Source organism: Eucyclogobius newberryi, unplaced genomic scaffold (assembly GCF_026437365.1).
Source record: "Eucyclogobius newberryi isolate DKJ021-1_F unplaced genomic scaffold, fEucNew1.0.hap1 SCAF_20, whole genome shotgun sequence".
Lineage (NCBI taxonomy): Eukaryota > Metazoa > Chordata > Actinopteri > Gobiiformes > Gobiidae > Eucyclogobius > Eucyclogobius newberryi.
In genome coordinates, this window is record NW_027315835.1 from 24,175,321 (window position 1) to 24,198,617 (window position 23,297).

At 40.9% G+C, this 23,297-nt stretch overlaps 2 protein-coding genes across 2 annotated transcripts in view; both read right to left on the reverse strand.

The window, feature by feature from the left end:
• usp22 (ubiquitin specific peptidase 22) overlaps positions 1 to 12,642 on the reverse strand; it is a 35,865-nt gene extending 23,223 nt beyond the window's left edge. The window contains exons 1-2 of the mRNA XM_072456335.1: positions 12,191 to 12,642; positions 370 to 502 (exon numbers count right to left, since the gene is read on the reverse strand). Coding sequence (XP_072312436.1) covers positions 370 to 502; positions 12,191 to 12,310 — 253 coding nt within the window. The 5' untranslated portion in view covers positions 12,311 to 12,642. The remainder of the gene's footprint in view (positions 1 to 369; positions 503 to 12,190) is intronic.
• Positions 12,643 to 13,123: 481 nt separating this feature from the next.
• On the reverse strand, positions 13,124 to 21,518 carry cops3 (COP9 signalosome subunit 3). Its single transcript, XM_072456062.1, has 12 exons — positions 21,302 to 21,518; positions 19,743 to 19,872; positions 18,183 to 18,295; positions 17,567 to 17,616; positions 16,294 to 16,386; positions 15,904 to 16,083; positions 15,677 to 15,817; positions 14,548 to 14,721; positions 14,380 to 14,466; positions 14,204 to 14,317; positions 14,020 to 14,100; positions 13,124 to 13,886 (listed from the first exon to the last, which is right to left on the reverse strand). The coding sequence occupies exons 1-12, from the start codon at positions 21,354 to 21,356 to the stop codon at positions 13,833 to 13,835; spliced, it is 1,272 nt and encodes a 423-aa protein (XP_072312163.1). The 5' UTR covers positions 21,357 to 21,518; the 3' UTR covers positions 13,124 to 13,832.
• Positions 21,519 to 23,297: the final 1,779 nt, after the last annotated feature.

Sequence of the window (23,297 nt, forward strand, 5' to 3'; positions counted from 1 at the left end):
AACAAAGAAATACTGTTATTGTCTTGTGTGCGCATTGTATTGAGGCATCTTGTGAATCTCAGCCTACATAGTATACAGCATAATCATGTTCTTTTCTTGGTTCCATGAGGACAGACATACAGTACAGGTGGTATTCAGGCTGGAACATGTTGCAATTATCTTGCACTCTCTTGCATAAGAGTGTTCTTCGTCACTCCATCGTTTCCTTTATTTTAACGGCGCTGCCGTTTGTAAACTCCAAGAACCATTTAGATTAATATTTCGCCATATCATTAGTGGCAGGCAGTGTTTATGTGTTGACTGTAGTAGGTAATATTATGATTGCAGCAAATAGAACCCAAACAAGAATTAAATGATAGCTGTACATACCCAGATTATGCCTTCTGCTCTTAGCATGTTCGTGGATGTGTTTTTTGGCAAAGCAGGCAAAGAAGACGCAGTACAGACAAGAGTGGAGTCTGTTGAGGTGGGCACCACACATATGGCAGAGACATGATTTGGCCTGAAAAGACAAAAGGAAAGGATTTCAAATATGCAAAGTTGACTTATTTGAGCTTTCAACCACATAACATGCAGGAAGGAGTCTTCCTCCATTTCCCTGCACATGTATAGGTAATTGTTAAATCTGAAGGCAGGGCACAGATTAAGGATTTTCTCTTCTACAATCTGTTAATTTTTTCAAATTTGTAAAGCAATTTGATAAGTTGCATAGCAAAAAAACGAAAATGACCAACAATCAATATTTTCCATTGATGTAACAAGATTATTTATTTCAAATATATTTGTAAATAATCAAATTAACTTTTAAACACTTTAAATATTTCAAAATAAAACTGAAAACTTGCAAATAAAATTAGTTGTTCAACGAATTAATTAACACCAAGTCAGATGGCCTTATTTACAATTTTCTTCCATATCATCATCACTCAGATGACTATTTGCATGAGTCTCAGTTACATATTAATTGTCTTTACACTCACAAGTTACATATCACCACCAAACTCGTCATCAGATGACGATGAGCTGTTTGTATCAGGATGGTTCTCTACGGGTCTGGATTTTTCCACCCAGAACACGTCTTAGTTTGACCCCTTTGAATTCGACATCCTCTGGGTTCTCAAAACTTGTTCTAGTCTGAAAACGGGAGAGCGGGAGGAGCCACCGGGAGAGTACGCGGAGGGTGACGAGGGGCTTTGACGACTGCCGCGTCTCACTAATCTCACATACTCACATGCGCATACTGTGACAGCAGTGGGACCTCGTCAAGTAAGCACAGCATCCTACATTGTGTCATGCCGTTGTTGACAATAGACTGACAAGTGATTACTGTTTTTTTTAGGCACTATGGTTATACAATTGAACACGTTTTTTTGTATCACAAAAGCTGCTAATCAAAAACGAATGCATCGCATTTGAGAAAAATTGCGTCGCATTTTGCGATGCGATACCTCTTATTCTGACTCCTACAACTTTTTTGGATTAAAAATGGCCTTTTATTGGAACTGTGGTGACTTATTTAGTATTTTATTGAATAATTCACTTTAGTTGATTCACTCAGTGTAACAGAATGTTGTAGTTGTACAGCTGGTGGCATGATAATAAAACTGATATACTATTATAAAATAGACACATTTGGTAGGTCTCGAATCGTCTTCACAGGTGCCCCTGCCCCTACACTCTTAAGGGGCTTCCACACCGCCGCGGCCAAAGCGTCCAGTTTACATTCAAAGTCTATAGTAAACGCGCGACGTGCTCAGATTTGTTCAGGTCTCTGCAGCAGATGCGCCGCAGCCGCTGCAGCAGCCAATCAGAGCTGACGCTCCAGTGACGTACGTACGTATTTCACCTCGCATTTTCGGTATTCCCCGTGGAATTCCCCAAGAAGAGCCACTTTTTCCTTGCTCGTCAACAATGGCAGACGAAAGACTGATTGTGGCCGCGTGTGGGAGAAAGGAGCTGTACGATGTATTCACGGTGGAATACAGAGACAGAAACAAACCAAAAACGCGAAAACAACACTCTCGATATCTGCAATTTTACACAATGAAAGGCCACACCGACAACAACTCCGCATGTGCGCAGATAGCTCGAGCGCGCCGTACGCGCGCCTGTGTATCGTGCCCGGGGCGTCGAGAGCGCGCGGCCAGTGCGTAAACCTTTCAAATGTACACGCGCTCAAATTATGCGTCGGGCGCGATTAGGCCGCGGCGGTCTGTACGTAGTTTAAGACTTAGTTTGAGTTTGAAGCATCTGCAAAGTTCAGGCTATTCATCAGGAGGTTCTGCCCGGTGGGGATAAATAGGATAAATACTTGAGTTCTCAGACTAAATGCATAGATTGAGAGTCATAACACATTTATAAACAGTATCCAGACGACTATAACTGAATGTTTTTTTTCACGATCAGTACAACTGCATGACTACTAGCACAGCTACTAGCACTTTCCAGTTGTATATTATCAACCCGTGTAATTCCCTCTGCAGCCAGTAGATGGCACCAGAACAGCATGTTTAAAGGCTAATAAGTATACAAATAATGCATAATATTGGTTCTACAATTGTGGACCTCAGTCTCTACAATCACACTCAGTCCAGTCGTGTAGCGTGTCCCAGCTTTAGGCATTGTTTCTTTTCACATCTTTCATTTTTTCTTACAATACGGTGAAGGAGCTCATGGCGATAATGTAACATATACACAGTCTAAGTGGAAACCTAGATTGCAACATATAACATGAATTATTAATGCTCTTATATGTACATTCTGTTTGATAATGCTGATGTGTGAAGGGGCAGGGCTCGGGATGGAGAGAAAGCAAGTTCAAAAGAATGTAGATAAGAGGCTGGCATGTCAATGAGTAGTAGAAATACTCAGAAGGGGGAGGGGCAAATAGGAGAGTGTTTACAGAAGAAAACATGGGAAGGTTAAAAATATAATTTCAGTGTTTAAACGGTAGTAGTTACTGGCAAGAACATCATGATACACGCCACCTAGATCTTGGGTTGCTGCAGTTGGTCAGGTTCAGCAACAATATTAGTGGCTTTCAGATGAAATCACAACATTCTTTGGTTAGTATTTTAGACAGATGGGGGCAGCTAAAATGTATGTTGGTAAATAACTTATATAATATATATATTATAATCCGTTATAATCCAAGAACATAATGAGTCTAGTAACTAATAGAAATCATCACATTTAACATTTGTGAATTAAACTTTTAGATATTTCCCGGAAAAGTACAATGTAAGTAATAGGGAATTGTGGCTCTTGCCCCCCATCCCCCCCTTGGGAGTAAGACCTAATCACATTCTAGTGTCTGAAAAAAAAAAAAAACAATTAGGCTTTTTCCATTTGTACCCGATTGTTGCAACTCAGCCCTGCTTTAGTGCATTTCAATTTGGTGCTACCTCCACAGACCAGGTTAATTTTTAGTACCCTAGTACCAGTGCTCTCCCCAGAATCTTTTAAAGGGATGGTAAATATGCCTCATGTGGGGTTGCATTTTCCTCCAAGGATGGTTTAATGTACCTTCATTATTTCCAAAGTTGCATGCACCCTAAACATACTATTGCATGGTGTATAGGCCCAAACATACTATTACATGTTGTATAGGCCCAAACATACAATTACATGGTGTATAGGCCTATCCACCATAAAACAAAAATTGGCTGAATGAATATTGGCTACCCAAAACTTAATGGAATCATGGAAATAATAAATAAACACAAAGGCAGTCATTTAAATGTATTACCAGAGAGCACTGTCTCATAATAGACAATTTTATTCACAATTTTGGTATGCAATGAAAATTGGTACAGTTAGCTAATGGGTGAAGGCAGTATTATAATGCTGAAATAATTTAGACACATCAACTCTTCTTGGCCTTTTCTTCAATTGGACACAGGCAGCCTCATAGTCAAGATCATCACAGTTCCTGCAGATACGTCAGAGGTGAGCGGAGTTTAGTGAATATCTTTATTTGATTGAGGATTTCTTTCTTTTTTATCTTTGCAGGGTTTGTTTTGGGCTTTCTTCCGGGTAATGTGTAGACACTTCACTAGAGCGTAATCTGATTGGTTGCTGCGGCGTGTCTGCGGCGTGTCTGCCGCAAAAAAGTTCCGCTGGCCGCACGTCCAATGCTACCCGATGCTATCTGATGCTCGAACACCCCCAACGCGGCGCGTCCAACGCTCAAGATTTGTTTATTTGAAGTAGTCATTTAAGTTGGGTTTTAGGGATGGTTTATTCTCCCCCCATGACAAATCGGATGGCGAGCCATTTTGACTTATCATGTTAGGGGGCAGTACACGATAAGTACGCTGTAGCAGCAAGAGATAGAACACTGTGTCCTCCGTAGACATGCAGCACAGTACAGGAGTTTAGAGTTTTAACAATTCCTATACGTGAGACATAAAATGCAGACCACAGACATAAAGAGTCTTAATAAGATTTGTATGATCCAGAGGTGCAAAAGCTAAACAATCCTGAGGAAAAAAGACAGCACACTTTATAATAAACAGAATGTGTTGTATCAGTTGCATAGAGTAGACCAGCGGTGTCAAACATGCAGCATTCCCCAGACGTTTAATTCTGCTCGCAAAACATTTTTAATTCATATTCATTGATTTACAATAGCAGTTTGATCGCAAGAACTACAATCCCACAATCCATTGCAGCAGCTGCCCCTCCCCCGTGCTGCTGTGTGTGCTGCTGGCACATGTGCCGAAGACTGAGAAGTGCCGACACGCGTTGTGCACTAAACTAGACAGGAGCAAAGGTCTGTACGCGAAAAGAGGTGGTTTGGGGGAAAAATGTGGAAGAAAGAAAGGAGTGGATTTTGTGGATGCCAGAGCTGTGCAAAAGTGGTGCTAATGTGAAACTAACAACAACAACAAAAAAAACTTCTGTGATGATTCTCTGAGGAAAACATCCAAATCAGTGCAAATATGACAGATCAGAAGCAACAAGCAAAAAACACAGGTCAGAGTGCAGTGTTCTCGCTGAGGGCTTTTGGCATGGCGGCCCGCCATGCTGCCGCTGGCACCCGCCATGCCCAAAAGATGCTGCCATGCGGCCGCCAGCACCATGCCGAAAAGATACCGGCAGGTATTAAGATAACCATGGGTGCTGCTGCGGTCGCTCGGGTGCCGTGGGCGCCATGGTGTTGTTCACAGCAGGCGGCGCGAGTGAACAACACCACCAGCGCGATACGCCGCTTCTAAGTGGCGGAGTGTGATCATATTGGCTTTCCATATCGAGGATTTTTTATTTTTTTTTCACCGCCATCCTCAAACCTCAGCCCAGCGAGAACACTGGAGTGTGATAAGTTTTAACATGACAGAGTGAAGCTGCTGTGAGATAAGATAAGCTTAAACTATAAAAAAGTGAGCTAATTTTGAGTTTTGCAGCAACCACCAACAAGTCTGTGGTATCAGCATTTCATATCAGAATCAAATCATACGCGCATGTTCCCGTTCCTACTGCTGATGCATAAATATGGTCTTTCAGATTTGTGCTATGGTTTACGCATAAAACTATTAGTAGGCTGTACAAAAGCAAATAATTCTTCTTTCCCGCGAACCAGCTTGAGCGTCAAGATTACGCCCTTTGATTAGACACTTTGCAAATTGTGGAGGCATGGAAGCAACCCCACGACGCTGTTGCAACGCCCTTAACCACTGCATCACTGGCGATTACGTATTCTTGACATGTTTCTGCACCGAATTTTACATGAATTTTACTTTTCATATCAAGGAAAATATTTAAAAAATAAGTTTGAGCCAACAAAAAACAAATTTTGAAGGATAATAAAAAATAATCTAGGTGGAATAATGAAAATCTATGACTTATTATAGATAGCAAGTTTTAAAGCAAGCTACTGCTAATTAAGACTATTGCCCATTTAGATGGTCTAGAACAGGGGGGGGGGAAACTACGGCCCGCAGGCCACATCCGGCCCGTTGGGCCTTTCAATCCGGCCCGCCAAGCTTAGAAGCACTGTCCAGGGGACACGTCGTGTTCTCTATATTTTTAGTTTCAAAACGCTGTGTGTTTTATTACAATCAGAATCATATTCACTGAGAAATTAGTCTTATTAGTCCCGCAGCGCAGCGGACCGTGGGCGCATTCAGAAGACTGGCGTGTCACTATTGTGTAAATGAGACTTTCTTGGCCAGACCTGACTCACGAGTCAAAAGACACATGTGCATCATTATCTGGACCATATTTCTGTGTATTTTGCGCACGAAAAAGCGCACCGGATTATTAAGCGCACCATCAGCTATCTGTGTACCATGTGTACTGGTCCATAAATAAAGCGCACCGGACGATAAAGCGCATAAGATAAACAAAACAGACGGATAAGTCAGTCAGTTGAGCTTTATGAAACGCGTTCAACTCATTCAGATCAACATTGTTCAACATCAAAACACACTCTGCTATCGCTAACAGACACGTTAGCATATCCAAATCAATTCTCAGTCAAGATCACTTGTAAACACATAAAATACAAACACAGAACACACTCTGCTACCGCTAAAAGACACGTTAGCGTATTCACAACAACTACCAGCCTCGTTCAGTTGCAACACGTAAAATACATCACAATACACTCACTTTTTCAGTTCATTCCTTGTCATCAAATCCTTCAAATGCAGCTGAAGTACATCCCGCATAGCTATGACCAGACGTCCCGATTTACCTGGGACAGCTCCGATTGTTTACGTCCCGTGTCCCGGTTTAATGTCTGCTGGGGCGCATAATGGTAAAAGCAGCCAAAGCGCCGATAGTGCTCCGTGCTAAAATCTCTTTGGTCTTTGATCCCGCATCTCGGACCCACGTGGCAGTTCAGTGATGATTCCGGCCTTTTGATTCCCACAGTTGACTGATAGTTTAGCCCGTAAGCGCATAATATAACAGTTCCAATGGTCTCTAGGCAGCAGCCATCTTGGGCCATAACCGGTAGGTGTCTGCGTTGTGCCTGACTGAAAATGTTGTTTACGTTTTGACAAAGTGTTGCGTGTGCCGCGTGCAGGTAGACTACTATTCCCAGAATGCTTTGCAAATATGTTGTTGGTACTCCGGTTCCGGAGTACTGTAAATATAGTCGCGCATCGGCGTCTCGTGTCCCAAATCTTCTTTATACACCAAGGACCGCACAAAATATCTTCGCGGTCAGTAAGCACAATCAGATATAAACCATATATTAAGCACACTGGACTATTAAGTGCACGGACGGCTTTTGAGGACGTTAAAGACTTTTACATGCGCTTTATAGTGCGGAAAATATGGTAACACTCACTCGATGAGTACGCGCTCAGGAGCAGATGATCCAGATGTGAAGACACAGGTAAATCACACAGAGTCATCAAGGACAGAGGGGACACTAGAGACAGCTGTGATTTGTTCTAAAGTGGACAATTTGTACATTGAGCCTTGCATTTGTTGCTTTGTTACAAGTTACAGGTCAAATCTTGCGAGTAATTTATAGTAAAAAAGTTTGCCCACCCCTGGTCTAGAATATTATCCGAATGTTGGGTTTATGAGTCAGTGGTATATATAGTAATTTCAATTCCATCGTTTAAGCTACCCGAAATAAATTGTCTGTTTGTTGTCACCCGAACCAAAATTTTTCAAGTGGGTCAGTCGGTAGGTAAATAAAAAAAATATCAAAATGTTGCCTTTTTTTGACTCGGAGTGACCGCCAGGGGTCAGGGTTCAACAGTCAATGATGGAAAACGTCTCGATCAACCCGTTCGGGGGACTAAAGCTCCCCATTTTAAGATATTTCAATCGACCTTTTGTACGGCGTTATCCTTTATTTTGGTAGCGAAAGCGAGCGGGGGAACATGCGAGGGACACGGGCGCCGCCATGTTTGTTGTGATGACGCTGCTGGGCGTGTTTCCCTCCCAGAATGCATTGCGCAAGTCAAATTTAAAAAGGTCCCATAACATGCAAAATCGACTTTTCAGAGCTTTTAACCTTCTTACATTGCTATTTGATTTTTTTTTTATTTTAGCTATATTACAGACTATCTCCTTTCCTCGAATCTCCAAACTGACGGGGGGTGGGTGCGTCACCATCCCCCCTCCCCCTCCCCCTCCCCCTCTCCTATTATTATCAATTATACACTTAGGATAGACTACGAAACGTGAAAAAAAGCATGTTATGGCACCTTTAAATGAAGCCACACCATCACATAGAACGATATGAGCGGCCAGGGCAGTGGCACTGACAGGGCCATATCAACAAGTAAAAGACAATAGGTTCCCTCATGCATGGTCTGTGTAATACAGAAGCAAATGGAGGACCAAAAATTAAGACGCATATGCGTTGCACAATGCATTATTTGTCCCTTGGGATGAAAGATAGGTTTACCAGTGCTATATTAAATCGCACTTTAAACATGTGCTATTGTGACAGATCTGAAAATCACTGCAAATTAATAAAAGGATATGTCAACTATCTTTTTTATTTTTAAATGGATGTAAACTTGTAATGTTTCTGCTCAAACACTAAATGATGATCTAAATGAACATGAAAATATTGTTACATGCCAGCCCAGACATGCAACACAAAACTGTGAAAAAGATTACTAGTTATTCCAGTCACACTTCTCTTCCCATGCATAAGTGCTAAGGCAGCAAATGAATTATGAAAGGCCATCAATATGCAGCGTCTTATACCTACCTTCCTCCTATCTTATCCCTATCCTTCTTCCAGCTGTCAGTACTGTCAGTGCTTTAAGTGCAGAGGGAGTCTCTTTGGTCCATGAGGGCTTGTATCCTTGGAAGAATCTCTTGTCGGCTCTCGTGTTGGGACATCTCCAATTGCGGAGTTCACTTGTGTAGAATGTGCCCAGCCAGCAGGCACTTCAAGTAAAATCCAATCTTCCCAAGAGTGTTTCATCTTCAACTGCACAAAGACTGAATAGGGCTTGCATCCTGTTGCCATCTTGTTTTGCTAGTCAGAAAGCTTAGCCTGACAGCCAAGAACAAACTGATTGAAATGCTTTTGAAGGTGCTATTGAAAAAAAAAATCAATTTTAGGTTGGTATTTGACCTCAGATCCAATACATTGCATTTCCTGTTGCGTGTCTGAGGCTAACTGTAATTAAATTAAATTCAACTTATTTTTGTAAAGCTCAAAATCACAACAGCAGTTGCCTCGAAGGGCGACAGTAAAAGTCGTAATGTAATGAGCAAGTCTAAACGTTTTGAAGGTCTATGAGGTTTCCTTGTGCTGTGTAAAGTGACAGCCATCTGCCGACAGGATGTTATGAGAGGAGCAGGACGGGGTAATGATCCGGCAAAACCCTAGAAGCGTAAGTGGGGACATTATCGCTCTGGGAACTGATGCCGACATCGCCTGCCTCCTTCACTCACTCAGCTCTAGTCTACAAAGTGAACCTGAAAAGTGTATTTTCTGTGGACCAGATCATTTAAGGGGAATACAGTTCAAGTAAAAAATGGGATTACCAAAAGAACACACCAGACAAGTCAGGGATAAAGGTGGACAGGTTTAAAGCAGGGTTATGGGCCGATTCCACATCATGCAGCTCCCGCTCTACTCCGCTGCACTACGCAATATGCAGTACTAACGCAGCCATGCGCTGTGCAAGTCAGTGCCACGGCTCTGCCACTCTGTCTGTCCAGATGCGCCAGACAAATCAAGCTTAATGCTTCAGAACAGCACCAAACAGGAAAGGGAACATGAACAACATCCAGCACGGACTTATAATTTATGTTTTTACAAATTGTTGTTTTGATAGTTGGACTCAGTGGTAAACTTTCACTTTATGGTCGCTGAAACACAGATCTTTGTTTTTCAACATAGCAGATGTTTTTTTCAGCCTGGCGCTATCTTTTGGGTAGCACGCCGCACGGTTATCTTAATACCTGGGGGTATCTTTTCAGCATGGCGGGGGCCCGCCGGCCAAAACCCCTCAGCGAGAACACTGTAATATTCCCTTTTTTCTAAGATTTATTAGTGAAATGGCCGTCCCTGCACTCGAAAATGCCTGTCCACATTTTAAAATACCCCGTTCAAAATACAGGAAGACGGCCCTCTATCTAAAAGCCTGCTTTCATGTATGTGATGTCTGACATCTTTAGACATATGACCATAGGAGGAATTTCAAATGGCAAGTCGGCAGTCAACTCTCTCAAACAAACCTATTTTTAACCTCACTGTTCAAAAGCTCCAAAACCTGCTGCATTGTGCAACGGTGTAAGCCCTGCGAGACACAAGCTTCGATCTGAATAGCAAACCGAGCCAGAATCAATAGAGGAATACAGTGCCAGTGGGAGGCAACAAGCGCACGGATGGGAGCTTTCCTGCCAGGAGCCCCGGCTCCTTTGGGTGGGGTGGAGGTGGGGGCATTGGTGGATGCAGCCAAAAAGACTTTTACACACCCTGCAAATGTTGTTCATCCTACCTACATCCATGCAAGACAACAACGCGCCTAGAACAGAAGCCGAGCCCGCACTCAGGAGAATTAAATTATTTTTTGCCTGAACGTCAACTTAATGTATAGAATGAAAATGAGTCACTGTTTCACTTCTCTCTGAACGAGAGCATGATGTTATGCCTCCCACACACGTACGCTGGCTATTGCTATTTGTTGAATCTGCCCTGCAATGCTTATGCATAAACAAGCAATATGAGGGAACAAGTGATGCGTGAATATGTAACGAACATATTATTTCAACCCATTTAATGCATTAATATCAATGAGTAGGTAGAGCATGGGCAGATAATTAAAATTGGGGTTGCAACTTATCAGGATTTTAGTAGTCGAATAGTCAATTATTATTTCTTCATTAGTCAACTATGGGTTAGTCGATGTAAATTGAGACTTTTTAAATACATTATCAATCAATTAAAAGGTTGAAATATGGTGACTGAAGGCCTCTAGTCTGAGAATATTTACAAATAAAGTGTGTATTGTATGTTATTTAAATCATACCACTGTAATTGTTATAAAAAGGTCTTATGTGTGTCTTAGCATCTGTATAATCCAGATGATGATTAAAATACCATTATTTTTGCTTGACGTCTCTATGACAGTTACACATTTCACTAAACTGAAGTGATTATTCTAATATTTATAATTTTACTAAACAGTTGGCCCATTTGTCCCCAGTTTGACATTTTTTGTAAAATGTATCATACTTCCTGGTTGGATATTTGTATGGTGTGTGTGTGTGTGTGTGTGTGTGTGTGTGTGTGTGTGTGTGTGTGTGTGTGTGTGTGTGTGTGTGTGTGTGTGTGTGTGTGTGTGTGTGTGTGTGTGTGTGTGTGTGTGTGTGTGTGTGTGTGTGTGTGTGTGTGTGTGTGTGTGTGTGTGTGTGTGTGTATATACTTCCTGTTCAAAACTGCAGAACTGATAAAACTCTTCATAGTAACAAGCAGCAGATTTTCATTTACATGTTTTTATTTTTTTAAAGTGGCAAATGTGACATTTTAGGACACAACATGTGCACCTCGTATTTTTTCTATTTTATTTATTTGGCCCATAGGTTTTATTGGACAGGACAGTGTAGCATGAATTGGAGGCGAGAGAAGGAAGCACATTCAACATCAATCAAAAGAGAGAAGGTGAAGACAGGGATTTTAGGAGCAATCTAGCCACAGCTGCAGGACGTACAGGATTCCTCAAACATGCAAGAAACCATAAAATATATAACTTATAGTAAACTAAGGATGAGGGGGAAAAAAACGGTATAACAAGGTTAAAAGCTCATTACAATCGATTTAGCATAAGATGTCCCCTTGAAACTTGATTCTTGTTATTCATCCTCATACATTGCCATTTGGGGATTGTCGTTAAAATGCTGGATGTCATTTTGGGGCAAAATATTGAATATTCAGTTTTCCTATTCATCTGGTAACGTTTGTATGATGTTAAGGCGCAGTGCCATAAACCATAAAAAACAAAAACAACGAAGACATGTCGAGGGCAATCTTTGTTTTGCTGCCTTTCCCCATTTGCCGTACTAACTATTCGTGTGTGAATGATATGATTTATGAGTTTAAATGACCTAAAGCAGCGTATTAAACGAGGGTCGTAGTATCGTAGGATGCTGTGTCGTTTTGGAAGGGCGGGGAGATGTGCCCACACGAGCACGCAGCTTCCCTCAGTCTCAACCACACAACCGTCTCATCTCCGAGCAATTGTTATTTGTCGTTTACCTTGCGTTTTCTGCTCTCAGCTGACCCGCTCCACACGAAACACTGATAAATAACCCTCAGGTTCTGCTTCCAGTTGTCCACTTTAAAACTGTTGACATGGGGGCAGCCCGCGGGACTCATGGTAATCACAGCATCCGGCTTCGGTCCCCCTCAAGGCGGCGAAACCTGCTCCAATCCCTCGGCACGGGACACGCCAGCTTGGGTTTATCCGCCGACAGCTAACAAACTGGTCATGTCCGGAGCTACTGCGGTGGCGTTCCTCATACGCGATGTCCAAGAATAACGCGTTCACCGGTCATTTCCAAGTCAGAAAATTGCACTAAAGTGAGTCCGAATACGTCAAGCAAGCGCAGATCCCCCGCAATCGTAGTATTACATGTTAGCACACTGGCTAAAGTTGGTTAGCATTGGAATTTCAACCATAGCGTACCACGGTGTCACCTAGACCCGCCTCCCCCTGTGAATTGGGCCAATGGCGAGCATAAGCTGAGTTTGATTGACAGTTGGTGCATCACTTTGAGTCCCGCCCCATCGTGTCGTGTGCTCTGCGTTCGTTTCCCGCGTACCACATCCGCCTCTCAAAAGATGCTCATTGGCTAAAGGATAAATTGGCTTCGACACATCAGTCAAGCAGTTAATTAATACTGTAACATACAAAAAGATCCTTTAAAAGATTGTAAGTTAAACATAATAGTAGTACATTGTAACAGAAAAGCAAATTAATATTTCTATTCTAGAAATCCAACATTACATTTGCTATACACTTATAACAATGGTAATGTAGATCTGATGTCAGTTAATCATTGAAAATAATTCAAAATGTGTTCACTCACAGCCATTCTGGAATTTTGACATTTCTGATGACATAACATTTTCAAAAGGTATATTAAATAAAGAGTACATTTTCAGTTCTTTACAAAGTCCAAAACTAGATTATTCTTAAACAATTTATTATATAACAGATCCACACTCGTAAAGCTCGAGCTCCCAGACGACATGATAAGTCTAGTTTCACAAGCCTGTCAAAACGGTTCTCTGTACAATACTCAAGCGACCTCTAGTGGATCCGGCCTAAAAACAAAAATAACAAGGAAAAAAGGGGAAAAACCAAAAACATTACAGTGCACCTGATTGTAAACTCTTCTATTGTGCCAAGTAAATCTAAAGTATTTGCATGTGTACAAGTCTGATATTAACTAAAAGTCGGGAAAAATATCTTTGCAGACATAATTGTCACTTTCGGCTTGAAGATGAATTACACCTCACATGTAATGCCCTCCTAACGGCCATCATGCAGCAGACCCCAAAACAAACAGTGAGAATATTCACACGTATGTTCGAAACAAAGAAGTTCAGTTTTTATTGAAGGGTGTGTTGTGTAAATGTAGCTGTGGCACTCCTATCTGAACAAGATACTGGTGAATAAAACACAGAGAAGGGGCTTTTCCCGTCTTGTTTTCCTCAAGACGCTGTGAAGAAAGAATAACCAAACTCATCATCATTCCACACACTTAAGATTTTTCTTGTCCAATGTCCTTTATGCAATAGAATGTTTGTTTTTTCCTCTTTGAAAAACATTCCAACTCATCACAGGGAAGAACGTGTTTGGTGGCTGTGGCGTTCTGTCCCAGTCCAAGGCCCCTCAGGAGTAACTCGACGTTTTGCTACCGACATCATCCTCCTGCGATCCCATACTCTGTGCAAGAATTTTGAAGGTAATGTTAGAAGAAAGGCATATATGTATTTTTTTTCTGAGAATATAAGTAAAACATGTTGCATCATAAGTGAAAGTTCTGTTATAAATTGTCATAAATATACAAAAGGCTCACCTTTTGCACAAATTGTGGATTTACAGTAATTTCTTGATCCATAGATTTTAACTTCTCGTCCAGTTCTATACATTTCAACATCTGAAATAAAGAAGGCGCAGTCATATATTTTGACATGGTTTCAAGTCTAATTTTAAGATAAAAAAAAAGAAAGAATATCAATGTAACTAAAAACATAAAGTACCTCTTGGTCAATTTTGTGGAGCATTGCAGGGTTGTTGTATTTTTCAGGATTATCATGGAAACACACCATGCCGTCCTTTTGGTTTATGCTAGCATATATTTCGCCATCGTCAATCTACAAAATATGTACAGATTTAAAATGAGCAAACTTCATAAAGTGACAAATGTACAACCCACCATGTGTAAGACATATTTCTCTGCCTCTTGAGGACCGGACAACTGCACCCGACTAGCCATATCTTGCAAAGACAACGTCAGGAAGGTCTGAAAAAAATAGCAGTAATAATAGTGATTATAAAAATATTGAGTCCAGAGCGATGTTTCTCGTCCGTAGTCCGATCTCACCTTGGTTAATCTCTGTATATTCTTCTTGTACAGAGAGGAAAGGCACTGTTTCACCAGGCCTGTGTTGTTGTCTCGTGTAAACGCCTCATTGTGTTTGTTGACCAGGTTCCTCAATTCTGCAGGGTTATTGGTGCTGTAGACCTGAGCTAACTCGTGATATGCGTTGCTCAAGGGCTAAGAGAGCGGGAATAGAATAGTAACCATTTCCAAAGTTGCAAGAATCCATTTTACCCGTATGTATTCTATAACAGTGTTCAGCTTTCCATGTTTATTAAATCAGTCTAGATTTTTTATACAGGGGGGAACCACTCCCTCAGACACGCCTCAAGCAAATTCAGACAGAACTGTGCCATCAGATTTGTTTATTTCTGTGGCTACATTCATAACCAAAATCTAATTTCTGGACCTTTAAGATTATTTAAATGATATGAAATCACTAAATCTGGCTCATCCCAGATAGAGCGGCGTCTCCAAATTGAGTTCTTTACATAAATCAATCTGGGAAGGATCTCGCCGAAAGCCACTAGCTTTAAAGAATACTTCACGCTGATTGGTCGAAGCGTCACCACAGCAGAACTAAATAGTGTTAAATCCAGAGTTCAGAAAAGCACAGTCCTCGTTCTCATCCACAAACATACAAAACATGTGTGCAAATCTTTGAAATACTAAATAGTCTGTATTTCTCCTAAAAGGCCTTTTTTGTTTTGACTTCCGCCCAAACCACAATACTGCTCTGTGATCGGTTTCAAGTCCCCCCTAAATGCCATGTGATTGGCTCGTTAAACCACTGGAGCAGGCTGCAAACAAATCAGTAGGAGCCAAACATGATGGATTCTCAAGAGTTTGTGAACTTTGTGAACAAAAGCACTAACATAGTGAGAATTCATCTTGATGGCAAGGTTATTTTTAACCCAAAAGACAGATAATTATGAATTTGAATCTCCTTTCTTTTTCCTCGTAGTTGTTTTAAAATGGATGGCCAGATGACCACACTCACATCTTCATAAAGATTCAGAGAAATTTGTATTCTGATTCCGAGCAGGCCAACTTCTATTGGTTTTCAGAGTATCATCTATATAATCAATGATTACTAAATCATAAAAGTTGTGTCGTAGCAGTGTGTCCTTACCTTAATAAATCTCCCCACTATTTGTGATGTGTATTTAGGGAGCTGCTGCACTTTGCCATGAAGAATGAGTGAAACCAGAATGTACTTCTTATAGGCTTCCAACATGATGTGGCTCACTGCCATGGCTGGAGTGGTTATTGCCTGGAACAACAAAGATAATGTAATGGATACTCAACAAAAGCATAGAGGTAGGAGCTCCGGTTTACAAATAAGTACTATGCCAATACCTGTTCATAAAAATACAGTGCTCTTTCAAAGTTTTTGAGGCCCGTGTAGATCATGCCACCATAGTAGTAGTAACATAAAAAGTGCTTTGCGTCATAAGCTCCGTTCTCTTTACAGATGTCCATCATGTCCAGCTCCAAGAAGGGCAAAGCAGGTTTAAAACACTTCGCTAACAAGCACAACTGCAGAGACAAACATTAGATTTACGATTTCACTTCTCAAAAGGGAAATAACAAATGAATGATCCTAAATGACATGACTATGAAACTACACAACATGAGATTCCTCCAACACATATTGTATAGTGCAATTAGGAATAGAGGCAACAGACACAGCATGTGTATACAATACTATGGTTGCCTCTACTTGAAACCTTTGAACATATACCATACCTGACACAGGTCTGCATGGACTGAGGTAAGCTGGTTTGTGTTCATCTGCATTTTGTCTATAGCCTGTTTTAGGATTACAACACCCCTCAAAGGCTGTCAAAGAGAGAAAGTACAAGTTTTGAATCTGCAACGTCAGACACCCTGAGGCACAGATGCACGAGCAGGATTTATTTTTTCTTAATTCAAGTACGAAATTAAATTAGAAAACCTTATGACTAGGAGCTGACGCAAGAGACATGAGAAGTTGAAAAATGTTACTAAATGCCACGTTTAATGTTAAACCAGATGTAACTGTATAACTTTGACATAACTACAAGCGGCAGACCTCTGTGGCAGAAGCAGAGAGAAGAGCTGCTCCACCACACACTGTTGAACAACAAACCCTAACCCAAATGCAAACTTTAGGATTTATACTGTACCAAATACAGACAAAGAAATGGAGAACGATAAAATGCTCCAATAGGACTAATTTGTAGTTTTCCCAGCATGCTAACGGTAGCTTCGGGCTAAATGCTACCACAATGCTACTGCTGCCTCCATATACTTTTTCTGAGTAAACACCATGTCAACAACCTCCATTTAGACTTAACTTCAATTAGTTGTGCCTTAAATACACATAATCTGTAAGAAAACATCTTAAAAGGATAAATATTATGCATTTTATGTACTGTTATTAGCCTTTAAAACATGCTCTTGAGTGTGTTAAGTTTGTCTTATATTTTAGAACACGCAAAAAAAAAAAAACACAATTACATTAGGATCTAAGCATGAACAATTCACAAAACGAGTCTGGCGATGATTAGGGATGTCACTATCAAATTTTAGTGTCACTATTATTGTTGGGGGAAATATTTCAATATTACGATTAATCACAATTATCGGCAAAAAGAAAGGAAATATTGATATTGTATTTTTCTGTGAGAGGAAAATGGGTTTATTATAATAGTAAACCTGTCTACCATTTAATACAGCAGATTCAACCTTATCTGCACCTCATTACAGGTTTGACGTGAAACCTAAACATGTGAAAACAAATGGCTTGGCTTTGTACGATAATGTTGAGAGTTGTGTTGCTTTAATTCAAAAGAACACAGTGCTTCATACAGTTTGTCCTGTTAGGACTAAGGGAGAGCATTAGTACCACAAAACAGGTGACAAATTCTGCTTTATTAGTGAAGAGCGCCTGGGAACACCAGAGTGACACCAGAAACAGTAAGTGAGGCACAGTGAGAGGCGTCTCCGGTGTTGACTGTACCTTTTGGAGGTGGCTTACCTGTTTCCGCTCGACAAGGGCATTTGTTAACTGGTGGCAGAGACCAGCAACTGTGAGACAGAGAGAACAAAGAGACAAGACAAGTTCATTTACCAGTGCAGTTTACTAAAGACTTATACAGTGAGCCCTCGCTATAACGCGGTTCACTTTTCACGGTCTTGCTGCTTCACGGATTTGCATCATGCATTGTGTTCTGCATTCTGATTGGCTAAACAGTCTCTCCGCGTCTTCTCTACCTGTGTGTCAATAACGTTATGGATTAATATGTACACGTACGTAAAACCGCCTGCCAAATTGAAGTTTGCGAGGCTGGTGAGAGCGGCGCGTGTGAGCTTCAATGTTTTATGGAGTATTTCGTTGTATAATAACGTTCAAAAAATAAAGGTTTCTACTTGACGGATTTCGCCTACCGCGGGTTCTTTTTGGAACGTAACCCCCGCGATAAACGAGGGTTCACTGTATCCTGCTTTCATTCATAGTCTATAAACATGTCCACTGCCAGCCTGAAGAGGATCATTTATGCATTTGCGTGCAATTTAATGACACAGTGAGTGCTAATAGCCTCATTAGCGCGACATGTTTGAGATGATTAGCGACCAGTCAAGTAGCTGCTTACAAGTGTCTGTTGCATATCTGATGTGCTCCCCATTGCAGGTGCTGATGAAGAGCTGAACTTGAGAGAAGAGAGTCTCGAAGTCTGGGATGTTTGGCATGGAGAACTTCACAAATCTGCAGCAAAAACACACACATAGTTCAACACGCTGAGTTCAATTGCAACAATGGCATTTTTTTGTAGATGGAGCATATACTTTCCAGAGGGTTTTGTACATTCTACAATCATTTTGATAGAGGTGGGAGAAAATATTGTTTTGGAAGTATTTTTTCTAGAATAAAACTGATTTAAACAGATGAGCTGATAAAATGTAGGGCTGGGACAACTCACAGGGCAGCAAACACAGGCACAGTGAAAAAGGTGACCAACCACCCATCTGTGGCACCTAATCGAACGTCTGGGACTCTTGTTGCAATTGCAGATTTCTGTGATAAAATTTTTGCCTTAAATTGTGAATCTTTAGAAAAACACACATTTTTAAATGTCCCTGTAACATACATTATAAATACATTCAAACTAATGTAAGACATGAGACAAAAAGAGTGTTTTGGTCAGATCCTTTCCTGCATTCTGGAGCATTTTGGAAGGTAAATTAAGTATGATACTTGTAAAATATGGTTATTATTTTATTACTCAGTAAAGCATGTGAAGTCTGAAGAAAAAACACTAGCAAAGTAGACTGGAAATTAAAGGCTACTGTATCAAGTCTGCAACTAGTGTTATTTGTATAAGCCCTCATAATCTCCATTCCCTCCTTATTTCTACCAACACTCGCAAACTGCCTCATTGCTTGTGCGAGCACCTCCCATGTAAAATATCTTGTGTCTTAGTTCACATTTCTATTAAGAAGAACATATTGGCGAACATGAAACAAATGTGCCAGCATGGTCAAAACGGAGTCTGTAGCCACTTTGCTTTGTGTTAGCGCGCTGCAAAAGAACTTTCTGAATCTGAACGGCAGTCAGGGTGAACAGGATCCGTCTGACATACCATAACTACATGAACAGGGTCCTCGCTGTGCGCCCAAGCCCCTAGACCTTATATTTTTTTTTATATACATCTACTATCTATCTGCACAATCAATGATTCTACACGTGAAGAACCTATATAAAAATCAAAACAGCATGGTGTTCGCAATACTGACCTAACCATGTGCAATTCCGTCGTATGTGCAATTACTGTCGTGATTAATGTGCAAAAACCGTGAAATTCATCTGCGATCCATGTGCCGTCGTGAAACATATTCATGTGCAATTACTGTCGTGATCACATGCAATGGTGTTTATGTATTTATTTTTATCTTTATTTTTTCCCCTCCATCCCTTGTTGGGTTTTGTCTATGGGAGTTTTTCTTTATAGGAGATCTTCTACTGAAAGTGTTTTTTCAGACTTCCTATAAGTGATCTGTTCTTTTCTTCTGTATCTACCTCTGTATTTACCTGTGTTGCACCAATGAAATTTCCCCATGTGGGACAATAAAGGAATATCTTATCTTATCTTAGCCATCTGATTTTTGATACTTCTGACAACCCTATTATACATCCGCAGAACATGAGTACTTACAGCACAGCCAGGACGCCTAAGGAGTGCTCCTGGATGTCCAAGGCCCCCAGCACTGTGTCCAGGTGGGATAGGTTTTTGGCCAGCAGCTCCCCGCTCTTGTTGATCAACTCACACAGCTGAGTCATCTGGCCTGAACACAAAGACATTCAGAAAACAAGATCAACCTCTTACCTTCAATCAATTTAAAGGCGGTATGGACGATTTTTCGGCGATTTGAGAACGCAGGCGGAAGTGCGCATGTGCACTCTCCCGTGCGGACTGATACAACACACACGTGCGTTTGTTTATTAGCGCAATGGAGCGCATCGCATCGCTCATCTCCAGTAGATTTTTGTCCACTTCTGCGTCAGCTCGAACAGTCTTTCTCCGTCTTCATTTTGCCCCGTACACTGAGGGAACTATATTATGATAGATCCATGCGCTTAGGCACGCGGAAACGTGGGGACGAGCCTGACGCGGCTGCAGGTGAGCGATAGGTGCGTTTTATGATTGATACGTGGCAGAACAAATTATTTATCCACGCCACGAGGAAATATGATAAAAAATTTGCTGAAAAAAAAAAATCGGCCATACCACCTTTAAGTTCTTTTTTCAACCGTTTTGTGCCAGTAGAGATGGTTGTGATCATTACCAATGCGCAAAATAAAAAGAATTACAAGCATCGTTTATCCAGCATGAACTCCCCATAAAAATGTGAATGAGAGATTTCAATTAGAATTAGAACAACTGAAGCTCCAGTGCTCAGAAAATTCTTCTTTTAACTACCACCTATCTCCGCCCACATCTTTGTACACATCCGTGATAATTTGAAAAACTAAGCCTACGAACAATGCATGTATCATATTCTAAAATGTCACGCAGTAGCCATATAAAAAATAAAAAGTCAATGATCAACTCATGTTATAATTCAATACCAGGTACCCCAAAAAGCATAATATATGTCTTAAATTTTAAATACCGACTATTCTAATCCCAAACCCATAAAAAGACATAATTGAGCCCACTTGACATTCTTATAATTCAAGCAGTTTAATAAGTCTGACTATATTAATCAGGGTATAAAAACTACCGTCTAATGTTTATAATATATTAAGATTAAGTAGCTAGTCGTTAAAAGCAGTGGTGACTCTTTTATAAAAGGCTCGGTCAAGTGTCCTGTCAAGGCCTTGCAACAGTAGAACGGCCAGCGCGAGTGACAGGCAGCTCTGGACCAATTGGATTTACGCATTCAGCCCGCAAGCCAATCGTGTGAGGCGGAGGCGGGACTAGCAGCGTTCAGACCCAGAAATTATTTTCCAGATAAAAAAGTACAATTTTTAAGTAGTGTTACGTTAGCTTTACATTGCGAGCTCATCATACGCTGTATTGGTCAATAAATGATCATTTAGCGACACAAGAGACCACGCTCAAAATATAATAAAGTCGTTTTGGTGCGTGTTTACATGATTTAGCAAAAGAGGTTCTGGCCAGTTGGCTGCTTAGCTATCGGCAAGGCATTGGATAGCATAAGCTAGCTCTGAGGCTAATACATTCCTTTCGAACAGGTTTTCCGTGCTTACCTTGTGCGGAGAGCTGCCGCACATTGTTCACAAATTGCTCCAAGGCTGAAGCCATTATTTCCAGGGTCCAACGTGGAGGAGATGAGCACTGTTTTTCATTCAAACGTCAGAAACTCCTCCGTTCGGACTGAGACAGGGGGCCACACAGCCGCCACTAGGGCACAGGTATCGCGAGAGTTCATGCACGGAGGAAACGCTGCAACGAGATTTCCACGATAATGGCCAAATGTGGATCTTTAAAGAGACTTTCTGCTGAAACAATATACTTTTATTCACGAATTCATAAAACATCGAATATAAACCTAAACATAGCATAGGGGTGCCACATTAACTATTTTAATTTACGGTGTGAAAATAGAAGGGAGGAAGTGACGATGTGTGAGCTTTCAACCAAGATCAGCTAAAACAGCAGAACCTTCTCTCCTCATATCACAATCAGGATTACGTTAATAGATGAAACATGGTTTATTCATCCCCAAGGGATTCCCCCCCCCCCCCAAACATACAGAAGAATAGAGCTATCAAAAAGAATAAACTGAAATTAAATATCAGTATCACAGAGAAAATAAAATGCAATAAATAACTATTTTCATCAACTTAACTCCCTTAAAACCAGAATAAACTTACATTTGAACTTAACCTATAAAAATATAGTACTCTCACAACATATTTATATAATGTATGTGAAATGAATATTATACAATTCATTTAGAAAGATAATTGGACAGTTTGATGCAGTGGGGCAGTGACCGACTATTTTTGAACGAGCTCTTGCAGCTGTCCAGAACATTGTGGAGCGAGTGGGAGGGAAAGTCCAGAATACTCCTGATTATGGAGTCCAGCTCCTCCCAGACAACATGCCCGGCCGTTTCCGTGATCTTATTGAGTCTGTTTATGTCCCTCACTGTTGCCCAAGCTGACCATAGCCTGTTATAATTTTTTCCCAATTTTGATCCATTTATAGTCCAAATGCATCACCAAGTACTTGTACACTACTTGAGACCACCTGGATGGAGGTGGCGGTCGCAGCGGCTCAGGTCCTCCACCAGTTCCTTGTTGTTGAGTTGAATGATAGAACAACAATGAAATTTCCCCATGTGTGGACAATAAAATAATATCTTATCTTAACTTCTACAACTCTACAACTGATCAGTACATGCTTTTTGTTTTCATGAGCAAGACACTTTACCCACCTAAATGTGATGTGCATGTGATTGGTGCAGATTGGCACTGACTCGCTTCCATCAGTCCAGCCCAGTGAGCTTATCATCGCCCAGTTGTGGCGTAAAAAAATGTATTAAAGTCTTTGAGAAGCGTCAAGCTTGTAAAATATTACCTGTCCTGTTTTGATGCATATGATGAGTGATTAATATGCACTCTTTTTCATATTCATACAGGTGCCACTGAGCTGCCACTTCAATGAAAGGCAGTTTGGCTTTCAGCAGAGGTAAGCTACATTTACAGTACATTTTTGTCAGTGTAGTTTTCTGACAATGTACGTTTTGCATACTTTCACTTAACTTGTATAGGTTATTTTTTAAGCTTTAGATCCCATTGTGAGTTTTATGTTCATTAAACAGGCTACATTTTTACTCTTGAGTGCAGCCAGTTAACTATAGTACTTGTTAATTCTTCTTGATTTTTAGTTTGTTTGTTTTTTTAAATCCACGTGGATCTTATTAACTAACCGTACTTACTGTATTATTACACATCACAATGTGTCAGTTTGTTCTCATGCATCTCGTACAGAGGCACCGTCCTGTCCCATAGATGATCTTTGTTAGGGACTAAAGCACAGAGTGTTCTCTCTTTGCTTCCCTTTTCTTTGATGTTGCTGAAGTGGCATTTTCCCGTTGTTTTTGCTGTTTTTGACACAGCCACAGAAGTGCAGCCCCACAACAACTGTCACAGGCTGCAACAGAACACATTACTACTGCCCCACCCAATTGTCACCCCGGGCATGGGTGCACTTTTGACCTGCCACCGACCTGTGCTA